We start from the raw sequence: 22796 nt of genomic DNA, 5'->3' as shown, positions 1-22796 counted from the left end.
CCCGCATGAAAGTAGTATGACACCGTTTTTAAAGTCAATAAAATGACGAGGGATTTTAATTCATTTGTGGCGTAATTTTGCTTAGTAATAGATAAGTGCTGAAGGAAGCATCCGTTCAGTTCCAAAGTAATGGCTCACAATCAAGTGTAATATTAACATTGTTAGATTTTTTTGCTCATTTGTCCATTCCTACCACGGAGGTATTGGGTTAATGGTTTTACCATATTGTTGTATTTTTTTTTCAAAGCGGCGATAATAGCCCGAAAGGTCAAGAATTGTTCGCAACGCACGTAATGTTGTTGGAAGTTTATTATTTAGAGCATTATCAACTTTATTTGGATAGGTCTTAATACGCTTTTGGGAAGCTAAAAACTCACTTCCCTTCTCAAAAACTTCGATTTTTCTCTCGAAACTCTCTGAGGTTGACTATCCTGCAAACGTTTGGCGCAGGGGTAAATTGTTTTTTGTTCTCGATGTCCGGCGGGACACCTTCCCGAGTTTCCGCACCCATGAACGAATCTTATCTTCACTTGGACATCACACAAACGTCAAATATTGCGATCCACACGACTCAGTAAACTTATCCAAAAGTGTTTAACTAAACCACACTGAAGAGTGATAACAAACCTTATGAGCTATAAAGCGTAAATAAATAATCACGTAAAGGAGCTCACCTAGAAGCTTAGTAATACGTTCACATATGCACTAATCATCAATAAATCCACCAAATTAATCTACCCGTTCACATGTGGCAGATTACCTGCAAAATTGACAATCAGCTGTCAATACTGCTTTGAGACGTTTTTCTTCATAGAAATTATTTTGGTGGAATACTCCGGTGTTTCGGTGCTTCTTTAATTATTATTAATGATATGAAGAAAATACAAGGAGAAGGAATAGCTAATTTAATTCCGCAATTGGCGGTTAATATTAACAGTTGGAGGAAATCCGTATGCGACGTTTACTGAGTTTGCAAAATATTATGGCAGTAATACGCATGTTGTTGTGGCTGTTCTGTAGAATCATTTTTGCCGAGATGTGATTTTGGCGTCCCGACCAAGACACCGATGATACTACTTGATTGCGCTGCTATTCTGTTTCCGCGACTCTGGCTACCGGTGGGCATGGGTGTTTCATTCTCCATTGTATTTTCTATAGTTGCTGTTGCTTGTGGAGGAAACCGTCTAATCACAGAGCTCCTCTTAAATGCGTTTGCAGCTTCACCTGTCGGCGAGTGAACATTTCTGTTTATATCAGTTACATGCGTCCCATCATTGATGGTTTTTGAGTTTTTGCTTGTAATAAATTTGTTCATGCTATATGGGCCCCAACTCACAACCGCTATCTCCGCGCGTGTACGTAGTTACCGTAAGTCTCATAGTTATCTATGTAAACAGGGAGTCCATGCGAGGGTTGACTTTGGCCCTTATGGGGTCCAGAGTTCAGAGCCAGACTTCAATCCGGAATTAATGGGGAGCCCTCTCAACCCAACCTACGTGGTCACTGAAGACTACGCGCTTTGAGCGCTTTGTGAGACCTGCCATGTTTGAAAAGGGCGGAGGAGGCTATGAACCCTTCTGAAAGCCATTTTTGCAAGATTTCACTCCGCATACTCACGTAACAGAGATTCAAAGCCCCAACCGTTTTTCGCGTTTAGCGATTAGTACAGCCGCTCCTTACGTGGAAAAAGAGGCTGACCAGAGAGCCGCTCAATATGAGTCAGACACTTCTAGAATTTTCGGGTTGCCTGTTTTGGTCCGCGAATGGTATTTTATTTCCCACCCACCCTGCATATCTGCTGAGCGTTCCCCTATCCGCCACCTGGGGACACGTCCGATGGGAGACAGGCAACTCCACACGGAGTTGCATGCATGTTACTGTTAGGTGAAGAAAGCTAAAAGGGCCAAAATTAAAACAAAACATCAAGCTAACTCTCTTACATCTGCTGTAAAAGCGAATGCTATCTTGCCCTCTCAGGCAACAAGTGGTTTAAATGACAGTAATACCAGAGAATGTTAATGCAATGAGAAGGTGCAAATGTTACTGTGAGCTTTTTTAAGTACAATTGAGATTTGAAAGATTTGAAGTAAGGGAATTTAGCACACCGAGTTTATAGACACCTCACTGACTTTTGCCCACACAAAAATTAGAAACACCACATATCTTTCACCTCAACACACAACACATTTCTCACCTCGACATTCTTCTTCTTCTTAATTGGCGCGATAACCGCTTACGCGATTTTGGCCGAGATTAACAAAGCGCGCCAGTCGTTTCTTTCTCGTGCTAACCGGCGCCAATTGGACACACCAAGTGAAGCCAAGCCCTTCTCCGCTGGATCTTTATTCGCTGCGCTATGTCTATGTCGTCGTAAAGCTCATACAGCTCATCGTTCCATCGTCTGCGATATTCGCCGTTGCCAACGTGCAAAGGTCCAAAAATCTTACGCAGAATCTTTCTCTCGAACACTCCAAGCGTCGCTTCATCGGATGTTGTCATCGTCCAAGCTTCTGCGCCATACGTTAGGACGGGCATGATTAGAGTCTTGTAGAGTGTTAGTTTTGTTCGTCGAGAGAGGACTTTACTGCTCAATTGCCTACTTAGTCCAAAGTAGCACTTGTTGGCAAGAGAGATTCTACGTTGGATTTCAAGGCTGACATTGTTATCGGTGTTAATGCTGGTTCCCAAATACACGAAGTCTTTTACAACCTCAAAATTATAACTATCAACAGTGACGTGGGTGCCGATACGCGAGTGCGCCGACTGTTTGTTTGAAGACAGGAGGTACTTCGTTTTGTCCTCGTTCACCACCAAACCCATTCGCTTTGCCTCTTTATCCAGTTTGGAGAAGGCAGAACTAACAGCGCGGTTGTTAAGGCCGATGATGTCAATATCATCGGCATACGCCAGCAATTGTACGCTCTTATAAAAAATTGTGCCTGAGCGATTAAGTTCTGCGGCTCGTACGATGCTCTCCAACATCAGGTTAAAGAAGTCACACGACAGTGAGTCACTATGTCTGAAACCTCGTTTGGTATCAAACGGCTCGGAGAGGTCCTTCCCAATTCTGACGGCGCTGCTGGTGTTGAGCAACGTCATCTTAGATAGCCGTATTAGTTTTGCGGGGATACCAAATTCAGACATCGCGGCATACAGGTAACTCCTTTCCGTACTGTCGAATGCAGCTTTGAAGTCGACGTAAAGATGGTGTGTGTCGATTCTCCTTTCATGGGTCTTTTCCAAGATTTGGCGTATTGTGAATATTTGGTCGATGGTAGACTTTCCAGGTCTGAAGCCACACTGATAAGGTCCAATCAGTTGGTTGACGGTGGGCTTCAGCCTTTCACACAATACGCTCGCTAGAACCTTATAGGCGATATTTAGAAGACTAATCTTGCGGTAATTGGCACAAATTGCAGGATCACCCTTCTTACGGATTGGACAGAGCACACTTAAATTCCAATCGGCAGGTATGCTTTCATCCGACCATATTTTGCATAGGAGCTGATGCATGCACCTTACCAGCTCCTCGCCGCCATGTTTGAATAGCTCAGCCGGCAGTCCGTCGGCGCCCGCGGCTTTGTTGTTCTTTAGCCGTGATATTGCTATTCTCACCTCGTCATGGTCGGGTAACGGAACGACAATTCCGTCGTCAACGATTGGGGTATCAGGATCTTCACATTCTCTATGACATGCGCAGCTGTCACCGTTTAACAGGTTCGAGAAGTGTTCCCTCCATAATTTAAGATTGCTCTGTACGGCAGTCACCAGATCGCCGTCTTTGTTCTTACAGGAAAACGCCCCGGTCTTAAAACCTTCTGTAAGCCGCCGAACTTTCTGCTAAAATTTTCGGGCGTTGTTCCTATTGGCCAGCATCTCAAGCTCCTCGCACTCACGTATTTCGGCCACTCGTTTCTTCTGTCGGATAATACGTCTCTCTTCCTTTTTCAGCTCTCTGTAGCGATCCCACATGGCTCGCGTTGCGCCCGATCGCAGCGTGGCTCTATAGGCGGCATCGTTTCTTTCTGCGGCAGCATGACATTCCTCGTCGTACCAATTGTTTTTTCGGGCTCGCCGGAATCCGATTTCTTCTTCGGCGGCGGTACGTAGGGAACGAGAAATGTTGCTCCATTGCTCGCGCATGCCGGTTTGTTGGGCAGTGCTCTCCGAGAGCAGGAGTGAGAGTCGAGTTGCGAATCTTCTGGCTGTCTGTTGTGACTGCAGCTTTTCGATGTCGAACATTCTTTGCGTAGGTAGATGTACGTTTTTTGCTGCACAGAGGCGTGTGCGCAGTTTGGCTACAACAAGGTAATGATCCGAGTCGATGTTGGGTCTTCGGATCGTGCGTACATCTAATACACTAGAAGCGTGCCATCTATCACAACATGATCGATCTGGTTTCGTGTTTTTCGATCAGGAGACAGCCAGGTAGCTTGGTGTATCTTTTTATGCTGGAATCTGGTGCTGCAGACTACCATGTTTCGGGCCCCGGCGACGGATGTTTCGTTGTGCAGGCTGAATTTTCCGACTGTGGGACCAAAAATTCCGTCCTTGCCCACCCTGGCGTTGAAGTCGCCAAGCACGATTTTTATGTCGTGGCGGGGGCAGCGCTCATAGGAACGTTCCAAGCGCTCATAGAAGGAATCTTTGGTCGCATCGTCCTTCTCTTCCGTCGGGGCGTGGGCGCAAATTAGCGAGATGTTAAAAAATCGCGCTTTGATGCGGATTATTGCGAGACGCTCGTCCACCGGAGTAAACGACAGTACTTGGCGACGAAGTCTCTCTCCCACAACAAATCCGACACCGAATTTGCGCTCCTTTACATGGCAGCTGTAGTAGACGTCGCAAGGTCCTAAGGTTTTCTTACCTTGCCCGCATCGCATCTCTTAGATGGCAGTGATGTCAGCCTTTACTCTCACGAGGACATCAACCAGCCGGGCAGAGGCACCTTCCCTATTAAGGGACCGGACATTCCAGGTGCATGCCCTCAAATCATAGTCCTTAGTTCGTTTGCAGGGGTTGCCATCAGTAAAGGCAGTTCTCATCCGAGGCTTTGCAATTCTTTTCATTGGGGGGGATTTTTAAGTGGCGGGTCCCAAACCCAGCGCACAACCAGCTATCCTGGAATGCTTCCCCTTCTCACTTTAGCTCACTCCCGAACGGATGCTCGGAAGCTACCCAGAGGATATTTGGGCTAATCCCGGGAGTTGTGAGCTGCTTGAACCATATGCAGAAGAATCGTCCTGGCCACTCCCAAGTGAATGGCGATCAGTAACTTTCCCCACTTGCGTGGACTTCTACACATGGAACCATCCACCTCGACATTAAACCAATTACATTTTTACTATTTTCGTATTTTTGAAATAATAAGCGAATGCGTAAAATTTATTACATAATTTTTTTTCAATTACATAAAAAAAAACGATTTAAAAAAAAAAAAATTTATAAAAAAAAGCTTGCGCTGGGAATTGAACTCGAGTCTAACTTGTGGCGAGGAAAAATAGGCGGTGCGTTTATTTCTTCGACTGCTTATTTTTTTACCATTTTGTTACTTTTGAAATGATAAGCGGATACATAAAATTTATTACAAATTTTTTTACGATTACATTAAAAAAAAAAAATTTAAAAACGAAAAAAAAAAAAAATTTGCACCGAGAATTGATGGCGAGTCACGTGGGGAGGATAAATACGCAGAGCGTTTATTTCTGCGCCTGCGTTGTGAACAAAAGGTTTTGTGCATGCGCGCAACGCGAATAAATTTTAATAAAGTTCTCAAAGTAATTCATGAAGTTTTTCATTACATACATTCAAAAATGAACGTATACTTTATATGTAAGTAAATGATGGTATATGATAATATACATAAGTACATAATATGTATGTACATGTCAATAGGAGGTATTTGCATTCAGAAAAAAAGAACGGTTTAAGATAAATCAACACTTATTTTATATTTTATGTCAATTTATACATAGTTTATGTATTCGACAGCATTTACATACTTATGTATGTAAATACATTTGTATATGAAAAACACAAGCGCAAGAACATCATATCACATATGCAAGTATGCCCAAATAACCTTGACTTATGTATGTACACATGTCATAGCACATCACATTCTTACAAGAAATCAAATACACATACGCACTAGTGAACGAGTTTCTTCCTAACAAGTGCAAAAACAATTCTGCTCTATGTATGTATATATACCCACTTTATGTCCTAGCATATATACATACATATAGGAGTATACCTACTTGCCTTCTAAACTTCCTACAAAATAATTGTATTCATATGTTACTACATCCATGCACGTACATACATTCATGCATATATGCGCGAGCACAGCGCTCCCCTCTTGCTCCCGTGTACTTTTGTCTTTCACCAGTCGATATTCCTAATATTGTACTTACAAAAACACAATACTTTGATAGACGCAAAAGCAATAGCAAGCGCAACGCGATGGCCGCTTTGCCACCACACATTCTAAAATGTTCTAGAACACAACAAAAACACATACCTCACATGCGCATGTCGCCCAAAGCTAAAATCTAAGCCTAGCGACTACAAAAACAAAATACATTCGTAGACGCAGTCGCAGCGGCCATGGCAGAGAATGTTAATGCAATGAGAAGGAGCAAATGTTAAATGAGCTTTTTTCGAGTACTAATTTGTAGATTCAAACTAAGGTAATTTCAAATTCAACTTTGCTCCCGAGTGGGGAATTGCAGATATTTACCACGCGAGTGACGCGAGTGGAGGGTTTCTATATTTACTTACCACGCTAGGACAGGAATTCAGATATTTTCTGCGTTTACCAAACTACTGAGGAAGTTCATAAGATTTTTCGGTACACTACTAAGGAAATCGAAGCGAATAAATTTGCGATTAAGAAGGCCGTGCGCCAGTTAGTTTGTGGTGCAGAAGCTAATGTCGGCGGAATTATTCGTTTTGTTTTTTGGCACGTATTTAATTCAGGTTCAAGTCCTGAAGTCATATTTTTTTTCTTGCACATTTTTTTTTTTTACAATTCAAACCAGGAAACTTTGGTAAAATTTTTGAGTTTATTTTAATTAAAATTTCTTTAAAATACTGTGTTTTTTGTATTTTATAAAGGGAAATTTCTTTTCGGTATAAAATAGTTCATACTGGATATGACCTGATTTTTATATAAATCAATCAAAACAGAAAATATGTACATATGTCTATAATCTATTTCATCAAATCCAAATTATATTGAGCCAAACGCGCAAACACACATACATATGCATATAATTACGCATACAAACTTTCAACTAACGCAGAATATGTGCATATAAAACTGCGAATCGAATAAATGAGTGATTTAGAAAACTTCGTTAGTGATTATATATTAGCGCAATCGTAAAGGACGTGTTGTGTATGCGGTACATATTCTCATGTTTGACTCAGGTTCAAATCCTGTACACAGTTTTTTGTTCGATATTTTTATTTCATTTTTTATATTTGGTTTAATTAGAATTGATTTAAAATAGTGTATTCAGGTTTTTCTAATACCTGTTATATAGAAATTTATTTTCTACTAGCTGACCCGGCAGACTTCGTACTGCCTCATCGATAAATAAAAGACCTAATCTTTTGTATAAAATGATTTTAAAACAAACAAATCGAATCCGTATTTAATAAAAAAGCATTTATTGAATAAAGCATGACGTTTTATTATTATTTTCGATACATCATGTTGCTTACTTAGAAAACAGAGTTTTCTTGAAATACTGGCTATTTATAAGGTTTAAATTTGATATTCACAGACACACACTGTTAAAATACAGTCTGTTAATTAATTTAAAGCTTTCTCATAAACTAATATATATTTTTTGTTTTGTTTTGTGGTGCGTAAATAAACAAAGAAGACGGTTTTCCGACGCGCGAACACGCGACGTATAATTGTCCATGCGCAAAACAGGGAAACTCCAAGTTGATTCCACAAACTTCTAACGACTGTCCTTGCGATTTATTTATTGTCATCGCAAAGGCCAAACGTACTGGAAATTGTAAGCGTTTAAAATCGAATGGTAAGTCCTTTGGAATCATCGGTATCCGCGGAATCAAGACATCCTCTCCTTTGTATTTTCCTTTTGTGATTGTCGCCTCAATGACGTTATTCATCAGTCTTTTCACAGCCAGTCTTGTTCCATTGCATAGTCGTGGTTGATTAATGTTACGCAGCATGATGACAACTGATCCTACTTTTAACTGCAAATTGTGAGGTGGTAATCCAGGCAATTCCAGTGAATTTAAGAACCCAGTGCGATAGTTGATTACGTCATCCTGGTGCATTACAGTGTCGACTGATTTGAAGGAAACCAACTGTCCTGGAAGAAAATTCTGAATGGTCGCATTAAGATCCTCGACATCTTTATTTTTCGCTGCTAATATTGCTCGTTCACCCAGCCAATTATGGTTATTGAACTTTTGCGCTATATCTGGGAAAACTCGCTGAATAAGCTCCACTTTTGAGTCTGTGATGTGACAGAAATCTGTAGGTAATGTGATGAATCCGGTCGAGGTGTCCACTGCAACTTTATTATTTCCAATGTCTAACAACTGCTTCGCAAACACATTTGCAGTTTCATCTTGTTGCAAAAATACTCGCATGTTAGTTGTTAAGTGGAGTGTCTTTACGTACTGCCACAAATTTGATGATTTTAGGCATGCATTTAGTTCATCAGCAACAGTTGATCGGGGAATAACTGGAAGAGTCTGACGAAAATCACCTGACAACAGAATCATGGCCCCACCGAAAATATTTTGGTTGTCACGAAGATCTTTCAACGTTCTGTCCAGTGCCTCCAGTGACCTCTTATGGGCCATTGTGCATTCAGCCCAAACAATCAATTTGCATACCTGTAGGATCTTGGCCATTGCGCTATTTTTGGCGATGTTGCAAATTGGTGTTTCGGTGATTTGCATGTTTAGTGGTAATTTTAAGGCAGAATGTGCAGTTCGCCCGCCTTCTAGCAGAGTTGCAGCTATTCCAGATGAAGCCAACGCTAGAGCAACATCATTTCGCGATCTGATCCTTGCCAAAAGCAATGAAATTAAAAATGTTTTTCCGGTTCCTCCGGGAGCATCAAGGAAATAAATTCCACCAGATCCACTGTTCACAGCTTCTATCAAAGTGTCGTACGCAATTCTTTGTTGTTGATTTAATTGTGGAACATTTGTACGAACTGTTTCGGCCAATGCTTCAATGTCGTACTGATGTTCTCTTTGCAACTCGTGGTTTAATGCATCGTGCATATGACGATTGGGTGCTGTCATTCCCAAACACGACAATACTTTATTTGCCATCAATAAACACATATCTTCTATCATGATCAATGTGTCATTGTAAATTTCTTCAGTCATTTGTAGTGTAGGATTCAAAGTTTGACGGCGCACACGATGCAAAACATCCTCAGACATGTCATCTCTATACTTAACCCACAAATCTTTTGGATTCGAGGGGAAACATGTCGATATGATAATCGCAAACAATGTACGAATTTGATGCGGCGACGAAGATATTACGGAATCCTTGAGCGTATCATCCCAGTGCGAATCGTTCTCAAGTAAATGTAATAGTTGACATGCCTCACGGTAAGTCGCACACAGCTGTCCATTAACTGTTCTCAGTTGTTCAAACGATGTCGGACCACGAACATTCACCAACAACAACCGCAAATAATAACATTCATCGTTATTTGGATGTACTGTGTAGATGCGACCCAGAGCATCTGAAGCAAATACATTAGGATGTCCTTCAACTGGTGTTCCTTGTTTTCGACGCTGAAACGATTTCGATGATGCGTTCCATGTGTAATAGCGTGGCATGTCAGCATACAGCAAAGTGCGAGCAAAATCATCAGTTTGACAGACTGTGATGAAACTTGTTAACGTTGTCGACGGTGGATGTGCCGCCCTGTCTGCCGCGTTAGATTCATTAAAATAAACTCGTTGACCATTTTCTAAATGGACGACTGTAGGGTGTCTTTCATGGATCGCAAATGAAAAGATACGCCAAATAGCTTCGTTGCTACTTACATAGCGACCCATCTGGTACTGTGATATTTCATCATTTGCATTGGTTACACCGAAGACAGCCATATCGCTACCTTTATTAACATATTTACATATGTATTTTATCGACTTCACAGAATTACAATATTCTACATTGATGTGAGTCTCAAAAGCTTTGGACAATATTGGCGAGTATGGCACAATCCAACGATTGTCTACATCAACATTTTGTCCTCTTACCTTCACTACTACCGATCGCCCACTGTCCGCAACTGATCGCCGACGATATAATGGGTATCCATCATTTCCCGTTATGGTTTCAGCAAGCAGGTCTCTTGGGTATCGCTTGGAACACCTACCGTCGACCATACAGGGGGAATTGTAGTTGAAATGTCCGCAAGGTCCATGTATCATGTGTTTGGTAACTACTGCATGCAATTTTGGGTCAACTATTTCATCTGGAATTTCAGCTGAAATTATGGAATCAATCTCATCTGGCCTTATTTTGTCCACTAACCAGACTAAAATGTGCGCATGTCCAACAACGGACTCGGCCATACACACAATGCTTTATTAAGAAATTCATGAGAGATTTTAATTTTTGTTTAAAAACTCTGGCAGTTATGTCATGTCTATCAACTGGTGTTTGGCTATGTAGTAATTCCTTCTCGATTTCGGACCATTTTGGGTTACATGTGAATGTAACAAATAAGTCTGGGCGGCCATAATGCCTAACATATGACATAGCATCCTGAGCATATTCATGCATTTGGCGTGGGCTTCCTATATAAGTAGCTGGCAAAATTGTCATTCTTCCTACATTATTCACATTGCCATCAGCATTTATAGCATCGCGGAGATGGATGTATTCCTCTGACCGTAGCCGTCGTTGGTTCAAACGGATGTATGTCAATCGTTCAGTCTCAATTTTGACATACATGTCAACTGCAAACTGATGAAAAAGTCGTTGACACATCAAAATATGATTTACTTCACCTTGACGGATCATGAGTCTGTATGAATAGAAATTCATAGCACTAACTTTTTTTTTGGTTTCAGCACCTGCAATCAAAAATGATAAATGTTTAAATTGTTACTTAGATGAATTGAATTTAAAAATATTATTTAATCTTGTTCAATTCATTTACCTGTTACTTGATTTACCATTTTGATATTAAAATGGTATCCATCTTCCCCCTGCCAGAAGATCAAAGGATATTGTAGTGCATCATAACTCCTGTGTGTTTCAGATACACGTTTTAAATCACTATTCCGACGGTGAAGCACAATATCTCTAGATTGTAAATTTTCTACCACAATGACAACAGCCATTTCATCAATGGTAGGTGAATTGAACCTCCTTGTGTGTTCACCGGCAGGTGTTTTGTCAGCTCGAATAATAATATTATGGCTATCAGATGGCATCCGATCCAATGCTATTTTGAACATGTTTACTAAATTGTTATACTGATGAAGAAACATTTGTAATTGTTGGACAATGGTTCTCTTCACTGTTGGATTGTGAGCACAACGATTATTAATTTCCGCATTTGAATTGACCATAAAATAAATTTGTAAAAATTGATGATCTGCATCAGGTAGTGGTAACAGAGTTCCCAGTAAGTGATAAATTTGTCCTTGTATCTGTAATTTTTAAAAATTTGTCCATTAATTATTTCCGATATATATATTTTAGTACAAACTTGAATAATATAAAAAAATATTCTTATATAATACCTTGAAAGTGGGCATGAAATTGTCTTGTATAATATGTGTAGCACCAAATGATGTCATCTGGAAACAGTTGTTATATTTCTGAATGTTGGTCAAGAAGTGCTTAGAATCATTTCCAATCCCTGAAACTAAAGAGCGTAAAGGATCTGGTGGTGGGACCAATTGTGGCAATTTTACTTTGCCTTCAGCACAACATAATCCAGTAGATTCACCAGTGTATTTTAATGCCTTACAATATTTACAAATTGTTTTCATTTCCCCAATTGTTACCGATTTGTCGGCACAATAATCAATTGACGGATCATAGTGGAATGCAGCTCGTTCAAGAATCACAGGAGCACTGCGTCTGCGGATTCGCTCAATTTCATTATGTCTAGCTTGCTGTTGTTGTGTTTGATGTGACTCGTTGCATTCTAAGCCTATCTCCTACATTGTCACTCACTAAAGAACGCAATTCTGACATAGCAATACGACTATTTTCTTGATCTGTCTGTCTCTGGTCATCAGTGCGGTTAGCACGTGAGGTAGCTCTTCGCACATTTGATTGACTACGACGACCTAAGTCAGGTCGTCTTCTCCTCGGCATCGTAAATTGTAATTAATCAAAATGAGAAAATTTCCCGCTCATTTAGCAGTAAAGTGTCACTATCACAAAAAAGAGCACATTATTTGGAATGTCACTATCACAAAGGATCACCAAAGTAAAGAAAGCTCTCGCGCACGTAGCCACAAAGATAGATATAATATCGTAATAATACTTTTTTCCGTGCTCTGAAATGCGACCACTATTTATGAAAAAAAAACATTAAAAAAATAAATACATAATCAAAACTGGTAGAAATCTTTAAATTCCGCATTTTTTAACCAACTTATCTGGGAACAAAACTATTATGTACTTACTTATGTATGCAGGCATGGATTTTATATGGTATGTTTTGTCGTCGAGTATGTCTTTTTACTCAGAGTTATCATATGCAGGACGAACGAATGAGTCTGTGATGTGACCACTATTTATGAAAAAAAAACATTAAAAAAATAAATACATAATCAAAACTGGTAAAAATCTTTAAATTCCGCATTTTTTAACCAACTTATCTGGGAACAAAACTAGTATGTACTTACTTATGTATGCAGGCATGGATTTTATATGGTATGTTTTGTCGTCGAGTATGTCTTTTTACTCAGAGTTATCATATGCAGGACGAACGAATGACAATTTTGTCGCGTTCGCGATTCACTTTCACTTTTGTTGAGTTTCAGAACGCGATATTAGATCCTCCAACGCGCACGACTTAAATTTTCTTTTATTCTTCAAAGAAAATTTTATTTTATTGTTCAAAGAAAATTTTATTTCTTTTCTCCTCACAACTTAAAAAACAAAACTACATCGACTCATATTTTATGTCATTAACTCGCATAGTAAACGTTTGTATGGGAAATAGAAAAATGCTGTTTTGAGGATTTTCCCGGGAATTATTCGAATTTTTCTCACCTTTTAAACCTTCCCTAGACCTCCACGAATAATTCAAGACCAAGATAAGATAAATCCGTTCAGCCGTTCTCGAGTTTTAGCGAGAAAAACGAACAGCAATTGATTTTTATATATATAGATATAACATTACACTGTGCGACAGTGAAATTATACTTTTATGGAGACCTAGTTCAACTTGTAGGTATAGTAAAACTAAGAAAAATGGTATAGGAGAAGTTTCCAATACACCCCCAAAATCTCAATTTATGGCCATAAAACCGTTTTTCAGTAGGTTGATGTGAAGAATAACTCCTAACTTCGCCAATTTCCATCCGATTTCGAATTTGCTTTTTCAGTTCGAAAGAACAAAAACAAGCCTTTTTGACAGTGTGTTGACATTTTTTCTGAAATGACAACTGGCGAGACTGTAGGCGGAAGTATTTGGCATTTTTTTATTTTTTCTCTATTTTGTCAACTTTCACATAATTTTTACGATATTATCCGATATTGAGGATTTTTTTCAGTACCCTATTGTTATAGTTAATTTAATTTTGCGTCAAATGAGCTATATTTGACTGTAATTGAATTGAAATTAAAAGAGTTGTGTGAGTTTTAAGATTTTATTTTTTTTTTACTAATTTGGTGTGTAGGTATAGCTTACGCTAAGTGGGAATAAGGACGTGTTTTGATGCGTTATTATAGATACGTAATATTTATTGGAGTGTATATGTATACATAAGAGTACACTGTACTGCATACAACAGAACTGGTTAGAACTTACGAAAATACCTGACATATTATAGCACTTTTTTTCAATAGAAATATGAAAAAGCTCCCAAGTGTACCAAAGTTCACACTGTACATTGATTAACAAAAGAAGTTTGTTATTATAATTTAACCTTATTAAAACGTCAAAATTTTATTGTTTGTTTCATTGAAATTTAAGAGATCTAAATCAAAACGTTGCCAGAAAAGTCGAATTTCTCAATATTCTCCGATGATGTGGCATCATCAGCCTTATCATAAACCAGATGATTGTTATTTTTGTAAAACGGACGTAAACGGTCATCATTACAAAACTCGAAAGCACATAAAGTATGCTGATGTTGCAACTGTTAAGAACCCCGTAGTCTTGGACGATATGATTAACTCAACTGCAGGTCATGAACTGAAGGAAGTTCAACTCATTGCTGATGATGATCAAACTGATAACAATGAACCTGATGATGAAGAGTACTTTCCGTCTGGTTCTGAGTCTTCAGAACGACACATTGTATCAAATTCAGATTTTCAGGATCTTTCTCGTGATTTACTTCTATCGGGAAGACAATCTGAAACGCTCGCTTCTCGATTTAAACAATGGAATTTTGTTGATGACGACTTAAGATGAATGATGATGATCGAATTTCTTACAGAGAAGTATTCAAAACTGATGAAGAGAATGACAAGTGTGCCGTACCATACTAAATTCCAAAGGGCCGTTTCCACTGCATTTTTAAGTTTGGAACCAGTTCCGTTGTGTACTGCACCGTACCGCACCGTACCATACCGTACAGTGCTGCACTGCACAATACTCCAATAAATATTATGTGTTTATAATGACACTTCTTATCATTTTCATGCTTCGAAACGCATACCAAATCTCGTAGTAAAAAAAAAGAAAAAGTCTTAAAACCCACACAACTCTATTAATTTTAATTCAATTACAGTCAAATATAGCTCATTCGACGCAAAATTAAATTTACTATAACAGTAGTGTACTAAAAAAATCCTCAATAGCGGATAATATCGTAAAAATTATGTCAAAGTTGAAAATATAGAGAAAAAATAAAAAAATGCCAAATACTTCCGCCTACGGTCTCGTCAGTTGTCATTTCAGAAAAATTGTCAACACCTGTCGAAAAGGCTTGTTTTTGTTCTTTCGAACTATAAAAGCAAATTCGAAATCGGATGGAAATTGGCGAAGTTAGGAGTTATTCTTCACATCAACCTCTTGAAAAACGGTTTTATGGCCATAAAATGAGATTTTGGGGGTGTATTGGAAATTTCTCCTATACCATTTCTTTTAATTTTTCTATAGCCACAAGTTGTGCTAGGTCTCCATAAAAGTATATTTAATTTTTTTTTTGTCACACTGTGTTATTCATACTTCTTTTGAATTAATTTATATGTAAAACAGCCATAAAGGCAATCATATGAATATAAAAAAAAAAATAAATAATTGGCGCGTACACTTCTGTTAGGTGTTTGGCCGAGCTCCTCCTCCTATTTGTGGTGTGCGTCTTGATGTTGTTCCACAAATGGAGTGACCTACAGTTTCAAGCCGACTCCGAACGGCAGATATTTTTATGAGGAGCTTTCTCATGGCAGAAATACACTCGGAGGTTTGCCATTGCCTGCCGAGGGGCGACCGCTATTAGAAAAATGTTTTTATTAATTTTGCTTTCACCGAGATTCGAACCAACGTTCTCTCTGTGAATTCCGAATGGTAATCACGCACCAACCCATTCGGCTACGGCGGCCGTCATATGAATATGCATTCCTATATTTAATCTCTTCAGTCAAATCTGAACTACTTACATACACATATTGATGAGAAAATATTCTAATATCCATGGATGCATCCAGAAAGCCAAACGCGCATACACGCATATGTATACAAATATATACAAACCTTCAACGAACGCAAAATGTATGCATATAAAAAACAACAACTGCGACCGTCTCCTTGTCCGTCAGTGAAAAGATGGGATATGTATACCCTATGAGCAAAAAGAACCGGGAAGGTGATGTTGACTGTTTCCTTCGATTGCCAAGGCAGAGTCCACCATGAGTACCTTCCATCGGGCCAGACAGTCAATAGAGAATATTATTTATCCGTTTTGAAACCTTAGAGAGATGCTGTGTGTTGCAAACCGCCGGAAATGTGAGCAAACAATTCTCAAATTTTGCATGATGATAACGCGCCATCGCACTGATCAAAGAGAATACAAATCGGCCTGCCGGGGGAGTTTGGAGGACTGGGTTAAACGTTGGCACATGTGTGTTGTTTCAGACGGGTCATATTTTGAAGGAGATAATATAAATTTGCCTTAAATTTAACTCTGTTTTGTTTAATTTAAACATTCCCGGTACTTTCTGATCATAAGGTACATATATGTGGCTTTGCGGACAGCAATGTGTGATTCGCTGGAAGGCGCATTAACTCGCGACTGTCGCACAGTTAGAAGGCATATTTACATACATATAAGGGTGCATACATACATACGGAGCCGCGGCCACTCGACATGACAAAAATTTAAGATTTATCAAATATTGGCAAATAATTCCACGCGAAATATTCCAATATTGCCTATTTTCGAATGGTCGCGAAAATTGGCATATGGGCGGCTCGTTCTATGAATGAAATTGAAATACGAGCTCGAACTTATGAATGAACTTTTTGTTTTTGTTCTAAATTGTTCAGCGCCGTCGCTGATAGAACCATGGCCAGAGAATGTTAATGCAATGAGAAGGTGCAAATGTTACTGTGAGCTTTTTTTAGTACAATTGAGATTTGAAAGATTTGAACTAAGGGAACTTAGCACACCGAGTTTATAGACACCTCACTGACTTTTGCCCACACAAAAATTAGAAACACCACACATCTTTCACCTCAACACACAACACATTTCTCACCTCGACATTAAACCAATTAAATTTTTACTATTTTCGTATTTGTGAAATAATAAGCGAATACGTAAAATTTATTACATAATTTCTTTTTCAATTACATTAAAAAAAAAAAGATTAAAAAAAAAAAAAATAATAAAAAAAAGTTTGCGTCGGGAATTGAATTCGAGTCTAACATGTGGCGAGGAAAAATAGGCGGTGCGTTTACATATTTCTTCGACTGCTTATTTTTTTACCATTTTGTTACTTTTGAAATGATAAGCGGATACATAAAATTTATTACAAATTTTTTTACGATTACATTAAAAAAAAAAATTTAAAAACGAAAAAAAAAAAAATTTCCACCGAGAATTGATGGCGAGTCACGTGGGGAGGATAAATACGCAGAGCGTTTATTTCTGCGCCTGCGTTGTGAACAAAAGGTTTTGTGCATGCGCGCGACGCGAATAAATTTTAATAAAGTTCTGAAAGTAATTCATGAAGTTTTTCATTACACGCATATGTACATAAATGAACGTATACTTTATATGTAAATAAATGATCATATATGATAATTTATGGTACATAAGTACATAATATGTATGTACATGTCAATAGGAGGTATTTGCATTCAGAAAAAAAGAACGGTTTAAGATAAATCAACACTTATTTTATATTGTATGTCAATTTATAGTTTATGTATTCGACAGCATTTACATACATATGTATGTATGTACATTTGTATATGAAAAACAATAATGCACAAGCGCAAGAACATCATATCACATATGCAAGTATGCCCAAATAACCTTGACTTATGTATGTACACATGTCACAGCACATCACATTCTTACAAGAAATCAAATACACATACGCACTAGTGAACGAGTTTCTTCCTAACAAGTGCAAAAACAATTCTGCTCTATGTATGTATATATACCCACTTTATGTCCTAGCATATATACATACATATACGAGTATACCTACTTGCCTTCTAAACTTCCTACAAAATAATTGTATTCATATGTTACTACATCCATGCACGTTCATACATTCATGCATATATGCGCGAGCACAGCGCTCCCCTCTTGCTCCCGTGTACTTTTGTCTTTCACCAGTCGATATTCCTAATATTGTACTTACAAACACGCAATACTTTGATAGACGCAAAAGCAACAGCAAGCGCAACGCGATGGCCGCTTTGCCACCACACATTCTAAAATGTTCTAGAACACAACAAAAACACATACCTCACATGCGCATGTCGCCCAAATCTAAAATCTAAGCCTAGCGACTACAAAAACAAAATACATTCGTAGACGCAGTCGCAGCGGCCATGATTCTATCAGGGACGGCGCTGAACAATTTAGAACAAAAACAAAAAGTTCATTCATAAGTTCGAGCTCATATTTCAATTTCATTCATAGAACGAGCCGCCCATATGCCAATTTTCGCGACCATTCGAAAATAGTCAATATTGGAATATTTCGCGTGGAATTATTTGCCAATATTTGATAAATCTTAAATTTTTGTCATGTCGAGTGGCCGTGGCTCCGTATATATGTATGCACTCTTATATGTATGTAAATATGTCTTCTAACTGTGCGACAGTCGCGAGTTAATGCGACTTCCAGCGAATCACACATTGCTGTCCGCAAAGCCGCATATATGTACCTTATGATCAAAAAGCACCGGGAATGTTTAAATTAAACAAAACAGAGTTAAATTTAAGGCAAATTTATATTATCTCCTTCAAAATATGACCCGTCTGAAGCAACACACATATTATCCGATATTGAGGATTTTTTTCAGTACCCTATTGTTATAGTAAATTTAATTTTGCGTCAAATGAGCTATATTTGACTGTAATTGAATTAAAATTAAAAGAGTTGTGTGAGTTTTAAGATTTTATTTTTTTTTTACTAATTTGGTGTGTAGGTATAGCTTACGCTAAGTGGGAATAAGGACGTGTTTTGATGCGTTATTATAGATACGTAATATTTATTGGAGTGTATATGTATACATAAGAGTACACTGTACTGCATACAACAGAACTGGTTAGAACTTACGAAAATACCTGACATATTATAGCACTTTTTTTTCCATAGAAATATGAAAAAGCTCCCAAGTGTACCAAAGTTCACACTGTACATTGATTAACAAAATAAGTTTGTTATTATAATTTAACCTTATTAAAACGTCAAAATTTTATTGTTTGTTTCATTGAAATTTAAGAGATCTAAATCAAAACGTTGCCAGAAAAGTCGAATGTCTCAATATTCTCCGATGATGTGGCATCATCAGCCTTATCATAAACCAGATGATTGTTATTTTTGTAAAACGGACGTAAACGGTCATCATTACAAAACTCGAAAGCACATAAAGTATGCTGATGTTGCAACTGTTAAGTACCCCGTAGTCTTGGACGATATGATTAACTCAACTGCAGGTCATGAACTGAAGGAAGTTCAACTCATTGCTGATGATGATCAAACTGATAACAATGAACCTGATGATGAAGAGTACTTTCCGTCTGGTTCTAAGTCTTCAGAACGACCCATTGTATCAAATTCAGATTTTCAGGATCTTTCTCGTGATTTACTTCTATCGGGAAGACAATCTGAAACGCTCGCTTCTCGATTTAAACAATGGAATTTAGTTGATGACGACTTAAGATGAATGATGATGATCGAATTTCTTACAGAGAAGTATTCAAAACTGATGAAGAGAATGACAAGTGTACCGTACCATACTAAATTCCAAAGGGCCGTTTCCACTGCATTTTTAAGTTTGGAACCAGTTCCGTTGTGTACTGCACCGTACCGCACCGTACCATACCGTACAGTGCTGCACTGCACAATACTCCAATAAATATTATGTGTTTATAATGACACTTCTTATCATTTTCATGCTTCGAAACGCATACCAAATCTCGTAGTAAAAAAAAAGAAAAAGTCTTAAAACCCACACAACTCTATTAATTTTAATTCAATTACAGTCAAATATAGCTCATTCGACGCAAAATTAAATTTACTATAACAGTAGTGTACTAAAAAAAATCCTCAATAGCGGGTAATATCGTAAAAATTATGTCAAAGTTGAAAATATAGAGAAAAAATTTCAGAAAATCATTTCAGAAAAATTGTCAACACCTGTCAAAAAGGCTTGTTTTTGTTCTTTCGAACTATAAAAGCAAATTCGAAATCGGATGGAAATTGGCGAAGTTAGGAGTTATTCTTCACATCAACCTCTTGAAAAACGGTTTTATGGCCATAAAATGAGATTTTGGGGGTGTATTGGAAATTTCTCCTATACCATTTCTTTTAATTTTTCTATAGCCACAAGTTGTGCTAGGTCTCCATAAAAGTATATTTAATTTTTTTTTTGTCACACTGTGTTATTCATACTTCTTTTGAATTAATTTATATGTAAAACAGCCATAAAGGCAATCATATGAATATAAAAAAAAAATAAATAATTGGCGCGTACACTTCTGTTAGGTGTTTGGCCGAGCTCCTCCTCCTATTTGTGGTGTGCGTCTTGATGTTGTTCCACAAATGGAGTGACCTACAGTTTCAAGCCGACTCCGAACGGCAGATATTTTTATGAGGAGCTTTCTCATGGCAGAAATACACTCGGAAGTTTGCCATTGCCTGCCGAGGGGCGACCGCTATTAGAAAAATGTTTTTATTAATTTTGCTTTCACCGAGATTCGAACCAACGTTCTCTCTGTGAATTCCGAATGGTAATCACGCACCAACCCATTCGGCTACGGCGGCCGTCATATGAATATGCATTCCTATATTTAATCTCTTCAGTCAAATCTGAACTACTTACATACACATATTGATGAGAAAATATTCTAATATCCATGGATGCATCCAGAAAGCCAAACGCGCATACACGCATATGTATACAAATATATACAAACCTTCAACGAACGCAAAATGTATGCATATAAAAAACAACAACTGCGACCGTCTCCTTGTCCGTCAGTGAAAAGATGGGATATGTATACCCTATGAGCAAAAAGAACCGGGAAGGTGATGTTGACTGTTTCCTTCGATTGCCAAGGCAGAGTCCACCATGAGTACCTTCCATCGGGCCAGACAGTCAATAGAGAATATTATTTATCCGTTTTGAAACCTTAGAGAGATGCTGTGTGTTGCAAACCGCCGGAAATGTGAGCAAACAATTCTCAAATTTTGCATGATGATAACGCGCCATCGCACTGATCAAAGAGAATACAAATCGGCCTGCCGGGGGAGTTTGGAGGACTGGGTTAAACGTTGGCACATGTGTGTTGTTTCAGACGGGTCATATTTTGAAGGAGATAATATAAATTTGCCTTAAATTTAACTCTGTTTTGTTTAATTTAAACATTCCCGGTACTTTCTGATCATAAGGTACATATATGTGGCTTTGCGGACAGCAATGTGTGATTCGCTGGAAGTCGCATTAACTCGCGACTGTCGCACAGTTAGAAGGCATATTTACATACATATAAGGGTGCATACATACATACGGAGCCGCGGCCACTCGACATGACAAAAATTTAAGATTTATCAAATATTGGCAAATAATTCCACGCGAAATATTCCAATATTGCCTATTTTCGAATGGTCGCGAAAATTGGCATATGGGCGGCTCGTTCTATGAATGAAATTGAAATATGAGCTCGAACTTATGAATGAACTTTTTGTTTTTGTTCTAAATTGTTCAGCGCCGTCGCTGATAGAACCATGGCCAGAGAATGTTAATGCAATGAGAAGGTGCAAATGTTACTGTGAGCTTTTTTTAGTACAATTGAGATTTGAAAGATTTGAACTAAGGGAACTTAGCACACCGAGTTTATAGAAACACCATTTGTGAAATAATAAGCGAATACGTAAAATTTATTACATAATTTCTTTTTCAATTACATTAAAAAAAAAAGATTAAAAAAAAAAAAATAATAAAAAAAAGTTTGCGTCGGGAATTGAATTCGAGTCTAACATGTGGCGAGGAAAAATAGGCGGTGCGTTTACATATTTCTTCGACTGCTTATTTTTTTACCATTTTGTTACTTTTGAAATGATAAGCGGATACATAAAATTTATTACAAATTTTTTTACGATTACATTAAAAAAAAAAATTTAAAAACGAAAAAAAAAAAAATTTCCACCGAGAATTGATGGCGAGTCACGTGGGGAGGATAAATACGCAGAGCGTTTATTTCTGCGCCTGCGTTGTGAACAAAAGGTTTTGTGCATGCGCGCGACGCGAATAAATTTTAATAAAGTTCTGAAAGTAATTCATGAAGTTTTTCATTACACGCATATGTACATAAATGAACGTATACTTTATATGTAAATAAATGATCATATATGATAATTTATGGTACATAAGTACATAATATGTATGTACATGTCAATAGAAGGTATTTGCTTTCAGAAAAAAAGAACGGTTTAAGATAAATCAACACTTATTTTATATTGTATGTCAATTTACAGTTTATGTATTCGACAGCATTTACATACATATGTATGTATGTACATTTGTATATGAAAAACAATAATGCACAAGCGCAAGAACATCATATCACATATGCAAGTATGCCCAAATAACCTTGACTTATGTATGTACACATGTCACAGCACATCACATTCTTACAAGAAATCAAATACACATACGCACTAGTGAACGAGTTTCTTCCTAACAAGTGCAAAAACAATTCTGCTCTATGTATGTATATATACCCACTTTATGTCCTAGCATATATACATACATATACGAGTATACCTACTTGCCTTCTAAACTTCCTACAAAATAATTGTATTCATATGTTACTACATCCATGCACTTTCATACATTCATGCATATATGCGCGAGCACAGCCCTCCCCTCTTGCTCCCGT

The 22796-nt window shown here is 37.9% G+C and overlaps 1 protein-coding gene across 1 annotated transcript; it reads right to left on the bottom strand.

Moving 5' to 3' along the window:
• Positions 1 to 961: 961 nt before the first annotated feature.
• LOC128870111 (uncharacterized) lies at positions 962 to 10131 on the bottom strand. The gene is made up of 2 exons (XM_054112715.1): positions 7917 to 10131; positions 962 to 1224 (listed from the first exon to the last, which is right to left on the bottom strand). Exons 1-2 carry the CDS (start codon positions 10129 to 10131, stop codon positions 962 to 964), a joined length of 2478 nt encoding a protein of 825 aa, XP_053968690.1.
• Between the last annotated feature and the right edge of the window lie 12665 nt (positions 10132 to 22796).

The sequence above is a fragment of the Anastrepha ludens genome, chromosome X (genome assembly GCF_028408465.1).
Source record: "Anastrepha ludens isolate Willacy chromosome X, idAnaLude1.1, whole genome shotgun sequence".
Lineage (NCBI taxonomy): Eukaryota > Metazoa > Arthropoda > Insecta > Diptera > Tephritidae > Anastrepha > Anastrepha ludens.
The sequence above is the reverse complement of the archived record's forward strand: the minus strand, read 5'-3'. Positions and strand labels throughout refer to the sequence as shown.

Coding starts and splice junctions, on each gene's coding strand:
- LOC128870111 (XM_054112715.1), bottom strand. CDS start 10,131: ATGGCTGTCTTCGGTGTAACCAATGCAAATGATGAAATATCACAGTAC. Junction 1,225..7,916: donor TGGACAATTATACGTCGCGT/GTTCGCGCGTCG, acceptor ACTCGCCGACAG/GTGAAGCTGCAAACGCATTT.